This window comes from Osmerus eperlanus, chromosome 14, assembly GCF_963692335.1.
Source record: "Osmerus eperlanus chromosome 14, fOsmEpe2.1, whole genome shotgun sequence".
NCBI lineage: Eukaryota > Metazoa > Chordata > Actinopteri > Osmeriformes > Osmeridae > Osmerus > Osmerus eperlanus.
Genome location: NC_085031.1, coordinates 10,766,003 through 10,790,258, shown reverse-complemented (window position 1 = coordinate 10,790,258; position 24,256 = coordinate 10,766,003). Strand labels below are relative to the sequence as shown.

At 44.8% G+C, this 24,256-nt stretch overlaps 1 protein-coding gene and 1 long non-coding RNA gene across 2 annotated transcripts in view; both read right to left on the bottom strand.

The window, feature by feature from the left end:
• Positions 1–97: 97 nt before the first annotated feature.
• Positions 98–3,532, bottom strand: LOC134033549 (uncharacterized). The gene is made up of 3 exons (XR_009932144.1): positions 3,244–3,532; positions 887–1,044; positions 98–785 (listed from the first exon to the last, which is right to left on the bottom strand). It is a non-coding gene; the product is annotated as an uncharacterized LOC134033549 (long non-coding RNA).
• Positions 3,533–4,491: 959 nt separating this feature from the next.
• ndst3 (N-deacetylase/N-sulfotransferase (heparan glucosaminyl) 3) overlaps positions 4,492–24,256 on the bottom strand; it is a 35,754-nt gene continuing 15,989 nt past the window's right edge. Inside the window, 13 exon segments of the mRNA XM_062478189.1 lie at positions 4,492–5,817; positions 5,981–6,091; positions 7,748–7,850; positions 8,275–8,384; positions 8,602–8,772; positions 8,931–9,105; positions 9,364–9,487; positions 9,723–9,819; positions 10,333–10,515; positions 16,813–16,941; positions 20,228–20,413; positions 21,367–21,521; positions 22,216–22,303. Coding sequence (XP_062334173.1) covers positions 5,809–5,817; positions 5,981–6,091; positions 7,748–7,850; positions 8,275–8,384; positions 8,602–8,772; positions 8,931–9,105; positions 9,364–9,487; positions 9,723–9,819; positions 10,333–10,515; positions 16,813–16,941; positions 20,228–20,413; positions 21,367–21,521; positions 22,216–22,303 — 1,641 coding nt within the window. The 3' untranslated portion in view covers positions 4,492–5,808.

Here is a 24,256-nt window from a genome sequence, read left to right as displayed (position 1 = left end):
AGTGAAGCATATTCTTTTAACCGTTGGGCTGTCTCAGACCCCCCACATTGCAAAGGTTAAAAGAAAATTATTTTAATTTGTTTTTGTATTGGGTAAAATCGGGTAAACACAACGATGGTTCGTTATGAACCTTTGGGTCATGTGACCCGAAGGCAGCACGAGGGTTAAGGGTTAGTTACATAGTTTTTTCCATGAACAGATATGACTTTTGATGAAAGTCAAGCTCTAAAAAGGACAGCTTAAACAGTTTTTAAAAATGAAATTTTGAAAAATTTGATGCAAACTCTGTGTCAGGGAATCACCTTTTAACTCCTGTTATATTCACAATAATTTGAGATTTCACAATGCGTTTAATTAACTTTATCAGATTTTATTTGAGCTGTATTTTCAATATTGTGTTTTGTTGCTATTTATTTATTTAAGGTATTTAATGCTGTTCCTTCTTCATTTTCTTCTTCGTTTTCTTCTTTTTTATCTTCTTCTATCCCAAGTGATGGAAAATAAACATCACTAGTTACATTAGAAAATTTAGCAATTTCGTTCCAGTTTAAGGGACGACTCTTTTTTAATGTCTCAATCCACTCAGATGCATTTTTCTTAGCTGCATCTTCAAACATCTTTTTTACTTGGGTTTCTGTCTCATTCAAAAGTATGGTTTCATACATCATCCTGTATCTTGAATCACTGATGTCAGAAGTACATCCTCGCGACTCAAAACATGATAAGAAGATTGTTCCCATTGACTGTACACCGATGAGGATTATGGTCACAATCAATCCCCACTTCTAGAGAAGAAAAAAACGTTTTAGTAAAAGGTTTCTGGAAAACTATATGAAAACTGGAAAGCAATATATTGTAATAAACAGTATAGCATTACAAAACTCACAAGTGACTGATTCTTGATATCAGAGATGATTGCTATCTCAACAACGCTGAGATCTTCCGGGTTCTTGCATGGAAGTGTTAAGTTCTCTTTACTGAAGATGTTGCTACAGCAGATGAACCAGTCCCCATCCAAGAGGATTCCAGCAATCCACAGTGCAGCTGTAACAACGGCATTTAACAAAACAACTGGAATATGGTACTTCCTGTATCTCGATCGAATCCATAGACGTTTTTTAAAGCTTGCGTTCAACATACAGATTATGAAAAATAAAATGATGAATGGACAAAGCATGTAGATAACGCACTCTGCAGTATGATTTTCTCTGAGACACCCACATTTCATATCCATGTTCAACACAACATGGTAAATAAAAAGGAACATAATGACCAGAAACATAGATGCATTTTTCAGCAGTTGGTTGATGTAGGGCAGAAGAGCTTTGAAGCCAAACAGATGCATGGTGATGAATAAATGAAATTGCCAACCGTTATATTTCTGAGCTTCAGAGGTGCTGGAGGTTTTGTGCACCACCGTTCACCTTGGCAATATTTATATTTTCATGTGCAAGAACTACCTACAGAGATGAAAGGTGAATGGTAGAGAGAGACAGGAAATGCAGAGAGACAGGAAACTGGAGTCTATAGGCTCACCTCAACTCAACAGTCTCAAATTCAAACAAACTATTGTGTGGGAGATGGCTATGAGATTGATTCTATAGCTGAAGCTAGCTAGACTCCTCTTCAGATCACAATGTGATATCACATTTTTTGCATCTAAACCTTGCTGTTACCAGTACGATGTGTGTACCTTCCCTAGGCCTCATCTCATATTAACTTACTCTCATTGCTCAGTGTGAACAACTTGTTGAACTTCATGAAGAGCACATACAAGAACAATATGGCCAACAAAGTCCTGACAACATCTAAATGATACAGCGCGAGACCAAACGAGCAAAAGTGCTAAATACAGTCACAAAAGTGACAAATTAGGAATATGTGAAAATGTGAACAAGTGTTATTAGTACGATGTAACAATTATAACAGTCGGTGTCAGTGGGGGTCCCGGGCCTTGTTGATGAGCTGGCTCAGGATGTTGTAACTCAACTGTCAGACAAGACAGTGATGGGGTCCTGATGGTCAGGCTAGCAGCACCTTGCAGTGCAACTATGTGTGTGTGTGTGTGTGTTTGTGTGTGTCTGTGTCTGTGAATAAGTGAGTGAATGAGAGGCAAAAATGTTAAGCGCTTTCAGCATCGTTCAGGTTGAAAAGCAATAAGTACTGTACTTCATTCCATATTCCATATTTACCATATGGAATAGCTATGCAACGTTCTTATTTTTAAAGATGAATAAAATAAAATATTAAATTAGGTACATGTGTTGTACCTCTTGCAGATGAGTATCACCCCATCTTATAAGAAATTACTGAGAGAACAGGAAGTTTTACAATCACTTGGTAAAAAAACATTTTTCTCGACTAGATCTGTGGTTTCACACCTAGTAGACCGGAACAATTGGCAGTCTGCTTCTCAAGCTGCGGAATTTCCTGTTTGTGTCAGATTGCTGTTTAACCTCAAACATGCATAACACATACAGCAACTAATTAAATAATTAGTGTTGGAGTTTTCTGGCAATAATTAAAACATTGCACCGAATAATATCATTTTGGTAATTATTTAGGTAGCAACCACTGTATGTTTCATGCATTTGGGTGATCATGATTGTGGGAGAGCAGCGATGTGAACAGATATTCCAAAATAAACCTGTCTTCAGACATGTCTCTACATGAAATGTTCTCAGGCTCCAACAAAGAGAACCACAATCACAACAGTCCTTTCTGACACAACTGTCTCCAACAAAGTTACATAATATTGCTCTGGTAATATTAAAAGACAACATTGACCTCATTTCAGTATACGTATATTTAGGTAGTAACTGTGTATCCTGTATGTGAATCCTCAGAAATGTCTCTGCAACAGGGAGAAAATGCAGACACGTGAAAATTCTGAGAGAACTGTGTTTTAACCTGCAGTGCTCGAACCACCTAAATATTGATAAATATTTTAAATATCTAAAATTGACACAAAATATATTAGGAAGTTAAAAATTGGATTCACATTCCATTTGATAGTCTGTTTGCCTAGTCTGTTACCAGTCATGCAACAGTTACACTTACATTCAATACATTTACAGGATGTACATATGCATGTTGTAATGATCCCTAGACAAGCAATGCAGGCGAGCATCACCAATCCCCACATCTACAGTAAAAATATTTTTTTTCATGTTATTGTTGAAAATGTCATGAAAACACAACTTATTTAAATATACTACATATATTATGAAAAAGTATACTCACAGGTGACCAGCTCTTGATCTCGTAGATCTCTTCCAAATTGAGATTTTCCTTACATGGAAGTGTTGCATTCTCCTTAGTGATGTGGTTTGTGCAGCAGACGTCCCAGTCCCCATCCAACAGTGCAGACACAACCCACAACAAAGATGTCATTAAAGTGTTCAAATACAAGCTGATATAAGAAAACCTCTCCCACACAGTCTCTTTCTGCAGCCGATCAGTAGAAATGTTTTGTACTGTTTATCCAACATAAAGATCAGTGAAAATATGATCAAACATGGCAACACCATGTAACAAACACACTGTGTAGTACCACTTCCTGCTTGACACGAGCATTTGAAGTCCATGTTTAACACGACGTGGTAAATGAAGAGAAATATGAGAATCAGTTACAGTCTGAGTCTCGATGCATCTATTAATGTAATAAATAATAGAAGATCGGTTTGGAAGCTTTGCAGGTTCCCCATGGGGATGGTAACATATAACTCAATCTTCAGTTGCCAACCATGGTCCTGCTACAAGCTGTCTAACCACCCCAGGGGCGTAGGTTGGTTTTCAAATGTGGGTAGAACACCTTTTTTAATTACATTTAGTCATTTAGCAGACACTCTTATCCAGAGCAACTTACAATTACTGAGGATTCGACCATTGAATATAATTTTCTTGCCATTTTCAAAAAGTGAGTGGGACATGAGGGGGGTAGACATTTATGTGAGTACATTGAAGTGCCCGAAGATGACGTCATTAACATGGCATGACATTTAGCCAGTGGTTCCCCCCTTTGTGTCTCTGGTACTGTAAGTCTACATCATTCACAAATCTGTTCTTGATACACAGGTTGTGTGGAAAAACATGGATGGTAGTTTGGAGAGATGAGAGTTGCTGCTGGTGTTTCTGATTGGCTGGTAGGTTGCCTAACTCTGTAAAACACGAGACAGCTCTCAACGCGGCAGAAAACGTACCTCGTAACTTGATTGCCATCTTGTGGTGGGATTGTTTTATTGCATTGTCACTAAGTTAACTAAGACATGTTTTTACGAACCTAAAGATCAACAACATAAGCTTTATCCTCCCTCACAGTGTTGGTAACTGAACATTCTAGCTCTTGGTTTTGCTATTCACACTGTGTATGCGTCACAAGGTGCAGTACCATTTACTGTCAAGAATCAGGTCAGGTCATCAGGTCAGGTGTGCATACTGTATGTGTCTATGTATCGTGGCCCCCAAGACACTCCAAGACAGACATCACTATTTATTTATTTATTTTGGTTTACTGAGTTGACATTGACATAGTTTTGCATCCAGACCGCAGCTATAGTGTTGATAGGCCACTGGTTAAAAAGGAGAAAACAAAGAGACATACATGAGCTTTTAAACAGGAATGTCACCAGTTGAGCCGGGGACTACATTTCCCAGAAACCCTTGGTGGTTCTGTCAGACTGTCTTGTCACGGAAACGGTAATGACTTTGGAGGCAGGCAAGGAGAGGAGAGAGGTGTTATGTCCAATTCTGGACCATTTTGGTCTGTGTGTGTCTGTTTCAAGTTTACTGGATCCTTCTAGAACAAATGCAATAACCACCAGACAGGAGGCATATTTCAGGCCTTGGTACTGAACCAATCCCATTCATAAATGGAAGTAATCCAAAAAAACAAAACTCCCAATATTTCCATCAAGCCTTGCAAAAACACTCAGTGTCACTCCACATCGCCAATGATGAGGACCCCTGAGGGGGAGGAGTCTCATACAGGTGGGCTAGGGCTGTCTTAAACTCTGCCTGATTAAAACACATACCGCTAACAGAGGAGTCTGCAGTCACACTCCAACAAAAATACAAACAAAATGTTTTAAAAAAATCTGACATAGATCATAATAAAAATTGTCGCCCCTGAGTCAATGGTTCACCTTCTATTCTAGCAACAACATTTGTTAGTGTGTGTCCCCTCAATGTCTTCTCTATACATTTACAGACAAAATAAAGACATGAGGCGCATGGGTGTGTGTGTGGCTGTGTGTGTGTGTATGTGTGTGTGGGTGGGTGCGATGTGGGCGAGGCATGGAACGGAACATAGTGCAAATCCATCTCCATGGAAACCAGACAGCTGACCAGCAGTGGTGTTCTGGGATCATAAATTAAAAAGGTAGAACAGAGAGGAAGGAGGACAGCAGAGCTTCTACAGGGTCCACGAGCACGCCTCGGCGGCCACACGTGCACGCTCATCAGTCAAAGGGTCAGTTCAGGGTCCGGGTAGAAAAAGGCTTCATATTCCCTCTCCTGTCTTTCTTAACTGTTTGGTTCAGTCTCACCTCCATGGGCATGTCCAGCTTCTGTTCAGCTCTCTCTCACACATCCCTTCTTCTCCAACCTGCCAACCCCTTCCTTCCTTCATCCATCCATCCTACCATTCCCTGTGAGGTTAGAAAGGGGTCAGAGTTCATGGATCCCACAGGGACCATGCTGTCCCTAAAGTTCACCGCAGGGTCAGTGAGAGGTCAGCCTCTGTCATACATATCATAAACGTCCTGGTCACAGTTCCCTAACCTTTGACCCTGGCGCCAGGGGTGAGGGTTATCTGACCTGAGAATGAAAAAGAGGGAGAGAAAGGACAAGAGGGAGAAAATACTTAGGAAAGACTGGTTAGCGTATGATTATTAACTACTAGAACTAACCTGCAAATTGTACGTGTTATATGTGTGTGTGTGTGTGTTTGTGTGTGTCTTTGCGTGTGTGCGTGACCTACCTTCTGTAGTTCCTCTCTTAGCCAGGAGGGGAGGGGCTGGCCCAGTTTGTGGAGCAGCTTGGATAAGTCTATGTTATGTTCTCTGTAGTACCTGGACAGATAGGCACGCGCCTGGGGAGAGGGAGAGGAGAAAGTAGGGGGCAGAGGGAAATGGAGAGGGGGCAGGGGGGAGAAGGAGGAGGTGAGAGAGAACATAGTGGGAGATGGTTGAGAGGACAAGGATGGGGAAGAGAGAGAAAAGAGGGAGGAATGGAGTTTGGGGGGGAGAGAGAGGAGAGGGAGGGGAGAGGGAGGGGAGAAAGAGGCAAAGGAGGGGGAGGGAGGGAGCGAGGGAGGGGGGAGGGGAGAGAGGAGAGGGAGAGGGAAGAGAGAGGCAGAGAGAGAGCGATAAGACTGATAAATAGGCTGGCCATATCGCTTTCCGCTAGAGGAATGGTAAGCTTTGAGAGTGTCTTTGAAAATGCTGCGCATGGAAACTTCAAAATAAGTATATAACAAGCACAATGAAGAATGGATGTCGTCATTTTTTTTTTGTTATGATTTCTGCATTGGTTGCATGCACCATAATGAAGATACAGCTAACCCTGACTTACTTAAGACTTTCAAAATCTACACTTGGTTTTGTGAAAGGTTCTCCTTGTGTAAATATGAAGTTAAGTAAAACCACTATCCGTATTGAAACCCTGAAATAGGATGTGTTCAGAGTCAAAGAAAAGGCAGAACTGCAGAGTATGTTTAATTAATCTGCATACTGCTAGAAATGACACATACCACCCATGATCTGAGACCAAGCTGCTTTTAATGCACATTTATCTGAAGATACATAGATAGTGTCTGTGTGTGTGTATTTATGATTAAATAAACAACATGTTTTATAATTTTAACAAGAACCAGAGGGACCTGTTGCCATGGCAAAGAGCGAGGCAACAGGTGAGAAGGACCAGAGAATGAATGAAAGAAAAAAAAAGCGAGAAAAGTAGAGAGGAATGGATTACATAAAGAACACAGGCATAGTCCTATTTCCATTCCCTGTGTATCACTTGATATATCTCTCTTTCATCCCTTCATCTACTGTGTGCATCCCTTCCTTGCTTTTCTCTCCATCCACCTCCTCCTATGTTTTGCTCCCTCCATCTCTCTCTCTTCATCTCCTCCCCTCTATTTTTCCCCATAGTGGGAGCTGAAATACATTTTAATTACATTGGCATAGCCTGTGGGCTATGTGTGTGTGTGCGTGTGTCTGCATGAAATTTATTCTCAGTGGGTCATTTCTCCATGGAGTCAGTAGCTAAGACAATGATTTATGGATTAGAATCTCTCTCGCGCTCTCTCTTCCTTTCTTTATCTCGCCCTCTCTCCCCCTGCTGTACTTCCTCCCTCTCCCCTTCTCTCTCAGGGGTGTTGTGTCACTATTGAATCCCCATAATTAGGTTGTAACTTCCTGGCAAGATCTGATTGGCTGACAGTTTCCACCCTGCCACACAGCCCTGTGGGAAATTTCACCACGGCAACAGGAGGGACTCTGGGATGTCAGCGTCCACCTCTCCCAGAATGCAGCAACCAGATGGCTGGTTCTACAATGTGACGCAACCCAGACTCTTTCTTTCTTTCTGTCCCTCTCTCTGCCTCTCTTTCTCTCTCTTTCTCTCTGTTTCTCCCTCTCTTCCCTTTGTCACTCCCCTCTGTCTCAACACAACATGTTTGTCATGCCATGTGTGTGAGAGAGACTGTGGAGAATGGAGAATGATGATGCGTGTGTGTGTCTACCTCTGTTTCCATGGGGGGATACTTCCTGCCTTTGCTCTTCCCCAGACACTTGGTCCTCCCTCCCTCCAGGACCTGACACCAGAAGCCCTTCTGAGGATCAAACCTGGGAGGGGGGGTTGGGGGAGAGAGATTGGGAAAAAGAGGTAAAGAGAGACAGGTAGAAGTAGAGATAGAATGTAAGAAAGGCAGTGAGAGAAAGGGAGAAGGAGGGAGGGAGAACAGAGAAAAGAGAAGTTCAAATGTCAAATCCATACCCGTTTCCCATTGTCCACAAAGAAAAGTGATGGAGAGAAAAAAAGAGAGGGAGACGTGTGTGTGTCTGTGTGCGTGAGAGAGAGAGAGATAGAGAAAGAGAGAGAGAGAGAGAGAGAGAGGGTGAGAGTCATCAAGTGTACTACTGACAGGAAAAGAGGGGGATTAGATACATCGGATAGGATGAGGAGAGCAGGGAGACTAGTCTGATTACACGCGCACACACACATGCATGCACACATGCACACACACACACACCCAAGGTGGTAGCTTACGTGAGGGCCTGTGAGTAGTTGAAGTGTGTGGTCACCCCCAGGAACTTCTGGACCTCGTCCATCACTGCTGCTGGGTCCCCTCTCAGCTGCTGTCCATCAATGATCAGCAGCTACACACACACACACACACACACACACACACACACACACACACCAGCAAAATGATCAATAGGTCATCATGATTACATCACAAGATAGCCTCTCTGTTTTTGTGTGCGTTTGCCTGTGTCCGTATGAGCATGTGTGCACAGTATACTGTGTATGTTGGTGTGTGTGTGTACCTGGCTGGCAGGGTAGTGGGACAGCCACCTCTCTATGTGTGTGTACCTGGTTGGCAGGGTAGTGGGACAGCCACCTCTCTATGTGTGTGGCATAGAGCCCTGGGGTCAGACAGCGACTCTGCAGTGAGCGCAGCTCAGCCGGCGCCCCCCGGCGCGCACTGATGACATCATAGAAGGTGAAGCGCAGCGCGGCGTGGTCCTCGTGAGCCCTCTGGTGCTGGAGGGGGGGGGGGGGGTTCAGAGGTCAGAGTCAGAAACAACAACACAAACTTGCTCTCTCAGTGTGTGTGTGTGTAGATGGGTGTGTGTGCATGTATCTGTGTGTGAGTTTGTGTGTGTGTGTGAAGGCATGCTTGCGAGCGAGCGTGTGTGTACCTGGTACCAGCTGTAGGCCCTGTCCGAGGGGTTGATGAGCAGGGTGATGATCTTGGCCTTGGGGAGCAGCGCGGCTGCCCGCCTGGCAGCGTCCTCCGAGGGGAAGTAGTTGGCGCTCTTCTCAAACAGGAAGTCAGTGGTCACGTTGGAGGGCACGGGGAAGAACTCCATGTACCTGAGCATGGACACACACGCACAAATATACACACACGCACACATATACATGCACGCACACAGTTGTATTTGACTCAGCTTGGTTTCCTGTTAGACTGGATTTATTTGTGTTACACCATGTGTATGTATGTGTGTGTGTGTATGTATGTGTGTGTATGTGTGTGTGTGAGAGAAAAATGTGTGAGTGTACGTGAGTGTGTGTGTGAGAGAGAATGTGTGAGTGTCCGTGAGTGTGTGTGTGTGTCCCTCCCTCCCTCACCAGTCCAGTCCTTTGTGGTAGTTGTTGGTGTTGAAGAACTGCACCTCCTCGTACGTCTTGGGGCTGGGGAAGTTACTGGAGATGGAGGGATGCATCAGGAGGAAGAGATAGAGAGCGGTCGTGCCTAGAGGAGAAAGAAGAAATCTCTCCATCACTCAGTCCAACTCAATCCAACTCTCACCAATTTAGTGGTGTGTGTGTGTGTGTGTGTGTGTGTGTGTGTGTGTGTGCATGCCGGTAGGCCTGACTTTCTAATGAGGCAGAAACATTTGACACCAATTAACTCTGAGACACTTGGCCTGGCCTTTATCCTTTGTACTGTGTGTGTGTGTGTGTGCAAGTGTGTGTGAACAGCATACCTGTCTTCTGTGGTCCTATAACCATAAACTTGGGTAGCCTATCACATGTCTTCTCTTTTGACCAGATGTCTTTGTGTCTCTTGTCATCACATGGGTTCTAGAACAAGAGAATAAGAGGGGGGGGGGGGAGGATGTAAGGATGTTTTCCACAGACACGCCAACACATATACACTTGAATACATTACATGTATGCATTTAGCAGACGCTTTTATCCAATGCGACTTCTAAGAGAGAGCTTTACAAAAGAGCATAGGTCACTGATCATAACAACGAGATAGCCCCGAACATTGCGAGCAGCCAAAACATGAAGCATACATTGTGGAAAACCAAATAAGTGCCAAAGGGAAGGACCAAAAGAGCATGCAGTTAAACAAGTTACAATTAAACAACATGAAACTCCCCACAAGAGTGCAAGAGTGTACATGTAGAAAAAACTATCAACAGTAAAATATTTCACAGCGAGTACAAGAATTTGAAACCGTTACAACTAACCAACAAGAGCAACAAGTCTCTCAATACGAGTCATTGTGATCCTGGAGGAAACTAACATCAGGTCCAGCCAGGTCCAGAATACACACACACACAGATGAAAAAACAACAACATACACACCTGCCAAAGGGGCTGCTTCTGGTCGGGGAAGAGGGTGAAGTACTTGTGAGCCAGCTGGAGGGGAGGGAGGGTGTGGAGGTTGAGGTTGGTCCAGGTCCTGAGGAAGGATGACAGGTGGACGAAGGTGTAGACGCCCAGACGATCGTTCCCATAGTTGGAGAGGTGGGTCATGAAGATGCTAACCTGTGGAGACACCCAGAGAGAGAGGGAGAGAGAGAGAGGCAAGAGAAAATGTGTCAGTACTAATATCAGTATTGAGTGACATTTATGCCAAGAACCAAAATGCCAAGTAGTTCTCCTCCTCCTGCTACATTGCAGTACTGTATGAGACCACGTGGTGGCAGTAAAGAGTCGTTCAAAACCAGGAAACGGGACTTGGGTGACTCAGTTTGTGTAAGTGTGTGGAGGACACACGCAGTGGGAGGACGGACAGAAAGACAGAGACAGATACAGACAGACAGGACAGGGAAAGAGAGAGAGAGAGAGAGAGAGAGAGAGAGAGAGAGAGAGAGAGAGAGAGAGAGAGAGAGAGAGAGAGAGAGAGAGAGAGAGAGAGAGAGAGAGAGAGAGAGAGAGAGAGAGAGAGAGAGAAATTGTGCTAGCGTGCCTCTAATGGATGCTTAAAAGGCTGCATAGATCACAGACAAGTTCAGATGCACACATACATACACACACACATACATACATACACACATACATACACACGTTCATTTTTCTTGTGCAGTTTCGGGGAGCTTTAAAATTCTGGGTGAGACTGAGGAAATGTTAACACAACCATTAAGATATGAATTATTGTTACGTGTGTGTGTTTGTGTGTACGTGCATGGTTGTGTGTGCATGTGTTTGTGAGACAGTGTGTTGATTTGTCTACGTAAGAGTGAGGGAGAAGGAGCAGCACAAGTGATATTTGTGCACGACAAGTGAAACACACACACACGCACACAGTATCCTCGTGACAGACCGCTGTCGACGGTCCTCTTTAGCGCTGAAGGTTGCCGTAGATACGAAGCGACACGGTGTCGGGGTTTGATGGATCAGCGTCCGGCCAACCCAGAGGCACGACTGGAATACTGATGGGGGATATGCGCACACGTGTGTGTGTATGTGTGTATGTGTGAGAGAAAGACAGACTAAACGTTGGATGTGTGTGACCGTGTTTAAGTATGTGTGCAATGTTTGAGTGTGTGTATGAAGTGTGTGTGCGTGTGTAATGTATGTGTGAGATCAAATGTTGTGTCTGTATGACTGCGTGTGTGCGCGTGCCTGTGTGAGTGGGTGCGTGAGTGAGTGTGTGTACATGCCCGGGAGCTATGGCATGTTGTGTTCAGCTCAAGGATCAAGCAGTAACCCTCTAACCACACTTTCCCATCAATCGGAACTCAACGGCACATTCTGAAACTCCTCGACTGCCCGCGGAAAAGCAGTCTTAACAGCACACTCACACACACACACACACCCATTCACACACACTATGTCCAAAGTTTGTTTTGTTGGGCTACTTCTCCACTTTTCCTCCGCTCTTAAACGATTATAATAATAATTGGGTGCAAAGCATTTGGAGAAGTGAGTCTTCCGATCACACAGTCACATTTCATCAGGTCAAATGTGGATGCCGAAGTTACAACCTAGTTGGACCGTGCGTTTGATATCGATCAAGGGTCAGCACTCCGTCTAACACATGGAGGGAGAGGAGGAAGCGAGGATGGAGGGAAATCTAATCAAGAAAATATGATCCAGCTAATAACAGCTTTCAGGCCACGCAAACACTATACCCCTCTCTCTTTCTCTCTTTCTCTCTTTCACAAAAGACAATGAAAACAGGCAGGGTGATCAAAAAGTGATTTATGTTCCCTTCCAACCACTCGATATGAAGTCTGACTCAGACGACAGGCAGGAGTGTGTGTGTGTGTGTGTGACTGATGTTGAAGGCTGAGACACTCATTAGCAGCTCTTGTTTCCCCTGTTTAGACAGAGGAGAACTTGTTGACACACATTTTCTAATGGATGGAAAACCCAAGACTGAACTCAGAAGACTACAATGATATACATATGTAAAGACATAAATAATATACATCACAAAAAACTCCAGTTGACTAATTATTTAATTGAAACAGGATTAATGTCTTTCTTTCTGTTGCTCTTTCTTGTTTTTTTTCTACTTTTCTTGCATTCCTTCTCACCCCCCTTCCATCTCTCTCTCTCTTCTCTACCTTCTCTTCTGTAACTCTTTCATCTCTGTGCTGCCTCCATCATCTCTCTTTCTCTCCTTCATTCAAACAGCTAGTTCCTCTCCTTTTCTCCAATCTCTCTCTGACCTACATATCTTGATGAGGCATGTTGTTCGAACATGAAGTGATGTCCTTACACACACACACACACACACAAAATACTATGCTGGGTAGGATTAAGGTAATTCTGATGTTGTGTTTGCTTTTTGTAAATCCTGAGCTAACAACTCTGCAGTGATTGGTTATTTAAACTACCTTCATCCATCCATCTGTCTGTCTGCCCATCTGTCTGTCTGTCTGTCTGTCTTTCTGTCTGTTTTGCAAACTCTATATCCATCCTCCTCTTCCCATCATTTCCTCTCTCTCTCTCCTTCCTTTCCTCCCTACCTCTGTCTGAATATGGAGTGATAGAGCACCAGCCAGTTTCCCATTACAGACCACTTAGTTCCACATATATTTCGCTCGGATTGAATTCTTATTGCTTCTAAACATAAGCTCCCCCCCCCCCCCATCTCGTCCTCCCTCTCACACTCCTCCACGTCCCTCCCCCCCCCCCCCCCCTCCTGTGGATAATTGAAAGCTGAACATCAATACAGCAAATGATGTCAGTTCAATTTGTTCTGCCTGCTCCTGTCATCGTCTACTGTCCTCTCCTCTCCCCTCTCTTTTTCTCTCTCTCTGTCTGCCTCCCTCCATCCTTCCTTCTCACTCTCTCCCTGCTCCGCCCTCTTCCATTGTTTCTCCTCCTCTCTGAATGTGTGTGTGTGTGTAGGTGTTGATGAGCAGTGAAAGCCTTCATTACACATCTGACTGGAATAAGGGAGGCCATCAGAAACACGCACACAGACATCTTATCCTCACTCTATACCTACAGTGTGTGCTTTTGTTTGAGTATATGATCTAGCCTACAAGTACAATGAAATATATGGGTGAACTATTATCCTATTGGCTAGCAGGGAAAGAGAGGGAAAGGGACGAAGAGAGAGAAAAAGAGAGAGGGAAAGGGACCGAGTGAAAAAGAGAGAGGGACAGAGAGGGAGAGAAAGGGGGACAGACAGAAAGGGGAGAGAGAGAGAGAGAGAGAGAGAGAGAGAGGGACAGAGAGAGATTGTGCTGATATTTGGTCTTTTGCTAATAAGCTTGGTGGCAGAGCTAAGCGCTAAATGTCAGCCTTGATATATGTCTGCAGCTCTGCCTGTGTCAGCTCCACTCACACAAACTTTCACACACGTGCTCTCACTCATACACACACATACACACACAAACACACTCACACCGTGTCAGTAAGAGAGACGAGAGTATAAAAAGAGTGTGTGCGTAGGAACATGTAAGATGCCTGCTGGCAGGGATGTGTGTCCACTGGAGCATCTCCCAAGAGACACCAGGTGTCGTGACCTGAAAAGTACATCTGTCTCACCCCTCTATCTAACCCAATCTATATCTCCATTCACCCCCCCCTCTTTCTCTCTCTCACGCTCCAGTGAGGCTGTGATTGTGTGGTGAGGTCCGGCTAGTGTTGTATTGGGTGTTTGCTGTGGCAAAGTTAGTTAATCGATGACTGAGCTTCGGTGGAATGGATTGAAAGATAGAGGATAGGGGCCTGGAAAACATGTACACGGAAGCATAATGGCACAAACACACCAACAACCACATCTCAAATAAATATATGCTGTTTTGTATAAAATACAGTCTCTCAATGATTGTTCTCAATTATTATTGCTCTTCATATTCAGGTATTGCTCTCAGAACCTAAAGTGTTTCTACCATTCATGCACTGGCACACACACACACATAGAAGTACCAGACTATGTCAATATGTGTACAGTTATTGTTCAAGGGAGCACCAAGGGCACAGTGTGATTAAAAGTAATTTGAGCAGAAGTGACATTATTACCAATACATGCCCTGATGGCATCAAGCCCAGACCACAACCACCCTGCCCCCTCCTCCCACCCGCCCCCACACACAGACCACAACATCCCTACGCACACAGAGACAACAACCACCCTGACCAACCGCACAAACCACAACCGTACTTCCCCCACACAGACGTGAGGGGAGGGATGTAGCAATACAGTTTGAAACTGTTTTTTAATCTGTAATGTATCATATTTAGGGAGTCGTTTGTAATGTAAACGGTGTACCATAGGCTGAGACAAAAAGCTGAAATGTTTATTATCATGGTGAGTGTGCGCTTGTGTGTGAGCAAAAGTGAGAGATGGAGAGAAAGAGAGAGAATGCGTGTGTGAGTAGTCCATCATGTTTAAATGGCATTTCTGTTTGATAACTTCTCTCATTAAGAGTTGAAAGAAGACCATAGCCTACTCTCATATTACACTGATTAAGAAAGAGAAGAAATAACCGGAAGAGAGACAAAAGGAAGGAAGGAAAGAAAGGAGGATGAGGGAGAAAAAAAAGCAATTAGCCTCTCTGTGTTTCTGAGAGTGTTTCCATTTCTCATTCAATAGTTCTGGTGTGCTGTGTGTGCGTGTGTGTGTAGGTGTGTGTAAGTGTGCGTGCACCTGTGTGCTTGCAGACAAATATTTCTAGTGTCTGTGTTTGTGTGCACCGGCATGTGTATGTGAATGGACCGCTTTGGGTTATGAGAGCAATAATTGAATGTGAAACCTCATTAGGAACAAGAAGGGAACGACAGCAACACAGAACACTGTATTAATGCACTGCCACACACACTGTTTGGAATGTCTAATGCATAATACTAGCTGTATGTCCGCCGAGACCAAGAGGAAAACCAGGAGAAGGAAGGATGAGCAAGGACAGAGTGAGGAACGAAGAGAGGGGGGGGGAAGAAAAAGAAAAGGAGGTGAGGAGATAGTTAGATGAAAGACTGTTAGTGTGTGTGTGAGAGTGTGAGAGTGTGAGAGTGTGGGAGAGTGTGTGTGTGTGTGTGTGTGAGAGTGTGTGTTTGAGAGTGTGTGTTTGTGTGTGTGTGTGTGAGAAAGACACAGGGTGTGTTGAAACTCCAGTACTTGACTGTGAAGTGCTGGATGTTCAGAGGCTTCATCTGGTGAAGCTCTCACACACCTGACACATCAATAGAATCTACACACTGAGAGAGACAGAGAAAGTGTGTGTGTGTGCGTGTGGTGGTGGTGGGGGGGGGGCATACTTAGAGGGAAACCCAATTCTGGTTTTTAATTTCATGGCAGAATCGAGCTGAGCTGACACACACAGTGGGGGAACGAGGGGGAGGAAGGGTGTGTGTGTGTGTGTGTGTGTGTGTGTGTGTGTGTGTATAGCGCATGCGTTTGTGTGTGTGAGAGAGAGTGTCTGTGTGTTTGACAGCAGCCCCCCTGCAGTGAGACCTAATTTAGAGTGGGGAAATGAACATAGAATCACCAGGAAATACTGCCCCTTAAAGAGAGAGAGATATACAGAGAGAGATAGAGAAAGATGGAGAGGGATGGAGAGAGAGAACGAGAGGGAGGGAGAGAGAGAAAGAGAGTGAGAGATATAAAGAGAGGGATGGACAAAGAGAGGGAGAGAGAAAGAGAGATAGAGAGGGATGGAGAGAGATTGAGAGAGAGAGATAGAGAAAGAGAGGGACGGAGAGAGATTGAGAGAGAGAGATAGAGAAAGTGAGGGACGGAGAGAGGTGGAGAGAGAGATAGAGAGGGATGGAGAGAGATTGAGAGAGAGAGATAGAGAAAGAGAGGGACGGAGAGAGGTGGAGAGAGAGATAGAGAGGGATGGAGAGAGATGGAGAGAGAGAGGGATGTCCATCTGCCCGGCTGTCCTGTGATGCTGTGCTGATTCTACGCTTCACAGCCCTGACCAGTGGCTACCACTGACTAAACTGACATGCTCCCACTCGGATCACTGACTTGGAACTTTAAATATCTGGGTTTCAACATTTACAAATTGTAATTATTATCCTTGATGCATGACTACATTTAGCCTATGGCCTGCACCTCTCTGTCACCGACCGTCTCTGGAGGAGGGAATCCCCCCACTGAATTGCTCCTCCCAAAGTTTCTTCAATGTTTTCCTCAATGAGTTTATCTGGGAGTTTTTCAATGTCTACTTTGAGGGTTTAGATTGGTTTAGGTGTAGTCCTGTAGGCATATGTTAAGCCCTCTGTGACAAAAAGGGCAATACAATATTTGAGAGAGAGAGAAAGACAGAGAGAAAGAGAGAGGAGAAACAAGCGTGCGTCCGTGTGCGCTTTTCAGATGAGACAAACACTCTGCTATCGTGTGTGTGCGCATGTGTGCGTGAGAGAGAGGCTCACCGGGTTGAGCAGCACGGTCATGAACAGCTCTCCTCCTCTGATGCTTCTGTCCAGCTCCTTCGGCCCTCCGGGGTACTCCTTATAGTAGATTGTGTGTGTGAACAGGCCGCAGGTCTGACGAGGGAGAACCTGCACACACACACACAGACACACACACAGACACACACACACATGTATGTTTAGGACATATGCAAATGGATTCTATTCACGCAAACCATCGATTACAGCTATTGTTTACGGATACTAGCATTTGTGAGATACAGCAACAAAGATTTCATTTACTTTCACTAGAAAATAGAAGAGAGAGAAGGGAAGAGCAGAAAAGAGATTGGTTTGTAGTAAACCTTTCAATTGGTAGTGTCTTTTGTGTGAAATAGAGAGCCGGGCCAAGAAACAGATATTGGATTTGCTATAAAACATAGCAATACCCCCCCACACACATACACACACGCACACGCACACACACACGCACACACACACACACACACACACACACACACACGCACACACACACACACACACACACACACACACACACACACAGCAAAGGCCACCAGAACCATGGACATTCAGCACTATTTCACCAAACCAATTATCCACACTGCTATAGCTCAAACTGGAGTAGTATATTTCTCAGACACTCACAGACACACACACACACACACACACACGGACATACACATGCAGACATACACATGCAGACACACACACACAGACATACACAAGCAGACACACAAACACACAGGAACTTTCTACATGTTCCTCTGTTTGGTTTTGATAGTCCTAGAGCAGATCTCAATTTGCTAAAGGAGACAAAGACACAACAATTTATGGTCCTGAGCAGTCTCAAATCCAGCTTCCACTGACTGCTTCTGTAACGATGGCAGAAAAGGCAAGAGAGAAAGGGAGGGAGAGAGAGAGAGGCGCTGGCTTAACTTTAAAGGAAGCCAACCCACTGTCTGATTGATGAAAAGCACAAAATCTAAATGCGCTCTCCAGAGTTAATGCCATTGTGATTTAATATTTTAATCTAAGTCCACGCCTTTTGCTCTGTCTCACACAACCGTGCATGCATGCATGCACGCACACACACACACACAGACACACACGCACATAGAAAGATTTAAATTGTATAGTATAGCCAACCGTCTATCCTTAGTTGACACTGTGCTTGGTGCGACTGTAACTCGCAGGACAGTCTCCATCCATCAGAGGCCTCAGGGGCCTTGCAGACTAAATAAAAAAAATGAAATTTCCCTAAAGCCATCAAAAACTTAGACTGAACACCATTTCCCAGGGCACACCATTGCCTTCTTGGGAAAATCTACTCATCAGGAAGCTGTAGAAAGAGAGAGCGGCTGAAAAAAAAAGTCGGACAGAACAAAAAGTCGATGTGTACTGTAAATCTTCCCGGGTTCTCTTAGGCTAGTCTGGAGACCGGGAGCAGAGTTGACGCGTCCATTGTACGGGCTGTCTAACGAACGCGTTTCCGCTGCACGGCTCCGACAGCACGAACAATGCTAACTGCTAATCTGTGTGTCAAACACCTCAGACGAAAAGAGGCACGTTGTCGTGCTGTCACGGACGGGGGAGAGGAGAGAGGGAGGCGGATGTTCCCAGAAACAATAGTCGACAATCCATGACAAACTCCTTTATTGCTCAAAAGTTTCGGGCGAAAAAGAAGAGTCTGAGCTATGATTGTGGCTGACTGGAGTCACACCCATATCCTCTCCCACACTCACACACACGACCATATCCACTCACACAAACACACACATACACACACAACCATATCCAGTCACACACACATTCTTTTCTACTCACACACAAACACACACATGCACAGTAAAAGAGTGCAACGCTACAGTTAGGGTGTGTGTATGTGTAGGAGTGTGTGTGTCCGCCTGTATGTGTGTGTGCATGTAGGTATGTGTGCATGTGTGTGTATGTGTCTGCATGCATCTCCATGCCCTTACCATGTTGCTGTTGTAAATTAAGCCGTTGTGTGTATGTGTAGGTGTGTGTGTTGGCGTGTGTGTCCATCTCCTGAGTTAACTCACTGGCTGACCAGCTGCGTTAAAAAAGGGTCAGCTCACTCACACAAAGGAAAGCAACAAGACGGAAGGTGAGCGCCGGACACTGGTAATGTGTGTGATAACCCTAACCCTAACCCATGTGTGTGATAACCCTAACCCCGACCCCTCCCACCCTGGTCACTCCCTGTTCCAGCTACTCCCCCCTGGCAGAAGGCTGCGGTCCATCAGGACCAAAACCTCACGCCATAAGAACAGTTTCTTTCCATCTGCTACTGGCCTCTTCAACAAGGCCAAGGACTCCCATTGACATTCATTCACTTATTTAACTATTATAAGTCCATCTAATGGCAATTCAGTATGCATAAGCCACTTTATCTCAGTATCCGATTGCACTATGTTGACCATTCACGCTGCTCATTATTCTTATTTTTATATATATTTTATTTTATATTTAAATTGTTGTATTCTTAGATTGTTTAGTTCTTAGAAATAGTTAAACTTTTGTACTTTTACTTAATTTAAGATCTGTATATGTTTAGTGTTTTGCACCTCCCTGCCACAGTAAATTCCGTGTTTGTATAACATACATGGCGAATAAACCGAATTCTGATTCTGATTCTGATTGAAGTTTGCTTTGTTCCCTGTTATAAGGCCCACTGAGGTGGAGAGTGACTGCCTGAGTACTGTGGGTAAAAAAAGTTCTTTAAAAACACCTTTTTTGTCAATAAGACACTGCACATCTGTGTATATGCCTATATATCACGTTATTTGCCTCAATCATACGTGGCTAACGCCAATATCGCTGAGCGGTTGCCATGATGTTGTCATGGATGAAGCCCTTGTGCGCTTGTGTAGCTGTGTGTAGCTGTGTGTAGCTGTGTTTAGGTGTGTGTAGGTGTGTGTATGTGTGTGTAGGTGTGTGTCGGTGTGTGTAGATGTGTGTAGGTGTGTGTAGCTGTGTGTGGGTGTGTTTAGGTGTGTGTAGGTGTGTGTAGATGTGTGTGTGTAGGTGTGTGTAGCTGTGTGTAGCTGAGTGTAGCTGTGTGTAGGTGTGTTTAGGTGTGTGTAGGTGTGTGTAGATGTGTGTGTGTAGGTGTGTGTAGGTGTGTGTAGCTGTGTGTAGCTGTGTGTAGCTGTGTGTAGGTGTGTTTAGGTGTGTGTAGGTGTGTGTAGATGTGTGTGTGTAGGTGTGTGTAGCTGTGTGTAGCTGTGTGTAGGTGTGTGTAGCTGTGTGTAGCTGTGTGTAGGTGTGTGTAGGTGTGTGTAGCTGTGTGTAGCTGTGTGTAGGTGTGTATAGCTGTGTGTAGCTGTGTGTAGCTGTGTGTAGCTGTGTGTAGCTGTGTGTAGGTGTGTGTAGGTGTGTGTCCACATCTCCTCACCATGATGTCTCTGTGGATGAAGCCTCGCCGGTAACGAGCAGGCTTGAGGTGCGGGTACTCCTCGGTGCTGGTCACCCTGATGCCCCAGGCTCGTCTCCAGGCCTCGTACAGCTGCAGGTGGACCGGGTACACCCCCGAGTGGTGGGGCGCTACTGCGTAGCCCATGTCCACGGGGATGCCGTGGTCCTGGAGGAGGGACGCACACACACACACACGAGCATGAGCAGATGCACGTACGCACCCACACAGGTAAGCAAGCCTGTACAGACACGTGGAGAGAATTAGATGGCGTGGCAGAGATGAATGCAAACAAACCGTACACAAAGGGGCTGAATGTAAACACACAAGTGCACGCACACACAAACCGACATACAAGTTGACCTTGTAACACTGAGGGAGTTGTGTTTATGCTGGAGCCCCGTCCTTCAACCAGCAGACTGATGGTGTCCTTCGGAACTACCGTGTACACACACACACACACACACACCGAGGGCTTCATACAGCACCGGCAGCTGAAATCTGCTACCAGAAACGTGTCTTACATGACAATATTGTGATGCAGACACACACAGACACGTACACACACAAACACACACACACAGAAGCACATGCTCACCCACACGCAAACACGCACACAGAACCACACATCCAAACCCCCACACTAACCAACATACACACCCACACAGACGAAAAACATCCACATCCACACACACGCAACGGCTAATGAAACAAACTCCAAGAGTGTATCCCAGTGAGTTTTAATGAGTGTTTGGGTCCGTTTGAAGATGACAATAATAAGCAGTTTGACTCCGTAATAAGAGTAATATCATTCTCAACGGGGTAGTAGAGATTCAGTAATGTGCCTTAGGAGCGGAGCAGTGATGAAATTACTAACAGCAATATTAGTCTCTGCAGAAGCCTCTCCCAGGAGAGAGCTGTTAAACCGGAGGAGAGGGAACGAGGGAAGGATTTAGAGAACCAGAGAAAGAAGGATGGAGAGAACCAGAGAAAGAAGGATGGAGAGAACCGTCGAAAACGAGAGGGGTGGAGAGCCCCGGCATGTACATTACATACGTTCCCTTGTACGTGAGTACATTCACGTTCATGTGTGAGCGCTTGCAAGTGTGTGTGTGTCTCACCAGAGCAAACTCCTTGTTGAGGATCATCTGCTCCAGTAAGGAGGACTGGTTGTGGAAGAGGTGAGGTTGCATGTGACTCCACATGTGAGGAAACCACCAGAACTCATCCACGTTCCTCAGCAAGACATCATCCCCCTCGTCCTCCTCCTCGGTACCTGATCCCACACACACACACACACACACACACACACATGTATACCCGCACCATGAGCACACGCAAACACACCAAGATTCCAGACACCATTAGTACACACACACAGAAATGCATGATGATGATGATACACATGTACACACACATATACAAAAACACACCAACCATTAAACTCAGTAATGGAACCAGAAGCTTCATAGGATGCATTTCTATATATACCCTAAGGTAATCGCTCTGATGAGTTGCCATGCCAATAGCGCTTTGGCTGAATTTCAGCTGTGTGACTGATACCATGGTGACAAGCTCTGGTAACACAGAAATGCTAAATCCTGAACTTTACTTTCACAAAAATTGAACACATCATACAGGAATCAAAGTGTATGGAGCAAATGTTGCTGTGTAACCATTCACCATGATATTGTAGTAGGATTGGTGCTTTTTTTAATTGTTGCAAATACATTCCAGTCCTGTACAAATAATCTCCTTAAAAACACAATTACAAATGATCCCACTCAAATACATTCTCAACTGTCTATTTGAAAGTAATCGGCCAACCAGTGAAGCCCTGGAACTGTAAGTGGGTGATTGTGAGGGTGAGTGAATACAAGGGTGAGTGAATGAGAGGGTGAGTGAGTGAGTGAGTGGGTGAGTGGGTGAGTGGGTGGGTGAGTGAGTGGGTGTGCTAGAGTAGGACCCACCTGTGTGGTAGAACTTCCCAGAGAAGCCCAGGTTGAAGGTAAAGTTTGAGATCTGGGACCGCAGCTGATTCTGTGTATCCAGGAGAGCCTGGATGAAGAGAGAGAGAGATAGAGAAAGAAGAGAAAGGGATAGAAAGATGTAGAAGATGTAGGAAGATAGAGAGAGTGAAAGGTGGATAGGGAGACAGAGATGGAGAGAGGAAGATGGAAAGAGAGTGGCAGAGAGAGAAAGAGGGAGATCGAGAAAGGGAGACATCCACACACAGTTTGAAGTTATCTCCAGTGTTATAATAAACCCTTGTACTGTACATCAACCTTGAATATCCTGAATGCTCTGTGGTTTTAGTCTTTCAGTCCTTGGAATACAGTAGCTGGAGTCTTGTGTTCAGTTATAGGAGTAATATTCTCCATGTTTCACTTGTATAACAACTCTCTGCCAATTGTTAATCAGGACTTTCTCCCTTGTTTTAATGACTTCATTACTCTCCTGACTCTTATACAAAAGCACTGTAATGGGTATTAGCTTCAGTCTCGCACACACACATGGAGTTGGACATTTAATCATACACATGTATTCACACACATGCAACCGACAGCACACAGATAAAGGTGTGTGCACATTCGCATGTGCGCTCACACACACACAAACACACACACACATACACACAACCATGCCACAAGCTAATGAACGCTAAGCAAGGTCAGTGCTTTACTAGCCTCTAGAGGGCAAGCTTATAGCACGCCCTGCAAACCCGCACACTCCTCCCTCTTCATCCCCCTCTCCATCAAACACTCACCCCCCCCACTCCCTCAAGCACTCCTACCTCCTCACTCACCCCCCCCCCCTCATCATTTTCTTAAACTCTTATCTGGTCTCCTTCTCCCTCCTTCTCTTGCACTCTTCCTCCTCTCTGCCCCCCCCCACTCCCTTTCAACCCCCCTCTCCTTTCTTCTCCATACCTCCATCTCTCCCTCGCTCGGTGGAAATGTCACATTCTCGGGAGACAAGAGTGTTCTAATTTGAAAGGAAGGCTGAAACAGCAGCCAGGAAGAGGAGTGTGTCGCCCTCTTTCTCTTTCTCTGGCTCAATCTCTCTCTCTCTCTGTCTCTCTCTCTCTGTCTCTCACTCTCTTTCTCCCTCGTTTTCTCTTTACTGCTCTGTTTCCCCCTGTCACTCTCAAATGCCAGCAACACAGGTTTTGTTATCTGCTTCTATTTATTTTTGTTTTCCTTCTCTATATATCCATCCATCCATCCATCGAGCCATATACACGGTATCTCTACAATAGTTGCAGGAAGGCCAGTGTTGTTGATCTACAGTGCAGACACAGCCTTATTTAATAAGCCTGAACAGCCATAGCACAGTAAGTATTCATATTGGTTGCCACACACACACACCCACGCACACACCCACACACAGTGGCTCATTTGGTGTAATCTAATGTTGCTGAAGACAGTCCCATGTTGACAGATGTACCCCACTCCCTAATCTGATCCCTTGTCTCCCTCAAGACAGTATGTTTTACATCTTAACTCAATACGCACACACACACATACCAAACCACGAAACTCACACATTGTAAATTATGTTTATGTCAGCACACTTTGCCTACTAACTCAATACACACTTCCTGATATGCCCAGACCTAATGTATTATTAACATGATGCGTGTGTACGCGCACGTGCGTGCGTGTGCATGTAGGTGTGTATGGGTGTGTGTGTGCCACACAGTTTGAAACATGAGCATCTGAAGTCACAAGAAAACATGAATAGCCTACTCTGCAGTTATATACAGGAAGTATTATAATGGTATTCTCAGCTGTAGCTTATAGGAGACCATATAATTAGATGAGGTGCCCCTGTTCCGTAAAAGACACAGAAGGATTTGCAATCCCGAATGGGCCCTCTTCTATATTTGAAAGGAATTAAGAAGTTGGTTCGCATAACAGGCTACAGTTTTATTTTTTAAGCCACTGTTTTCCTTCCAAAAACTTTCACCAAAATAATTGTTCACTAGCTAGTTTGAAAGCAAGCATAACA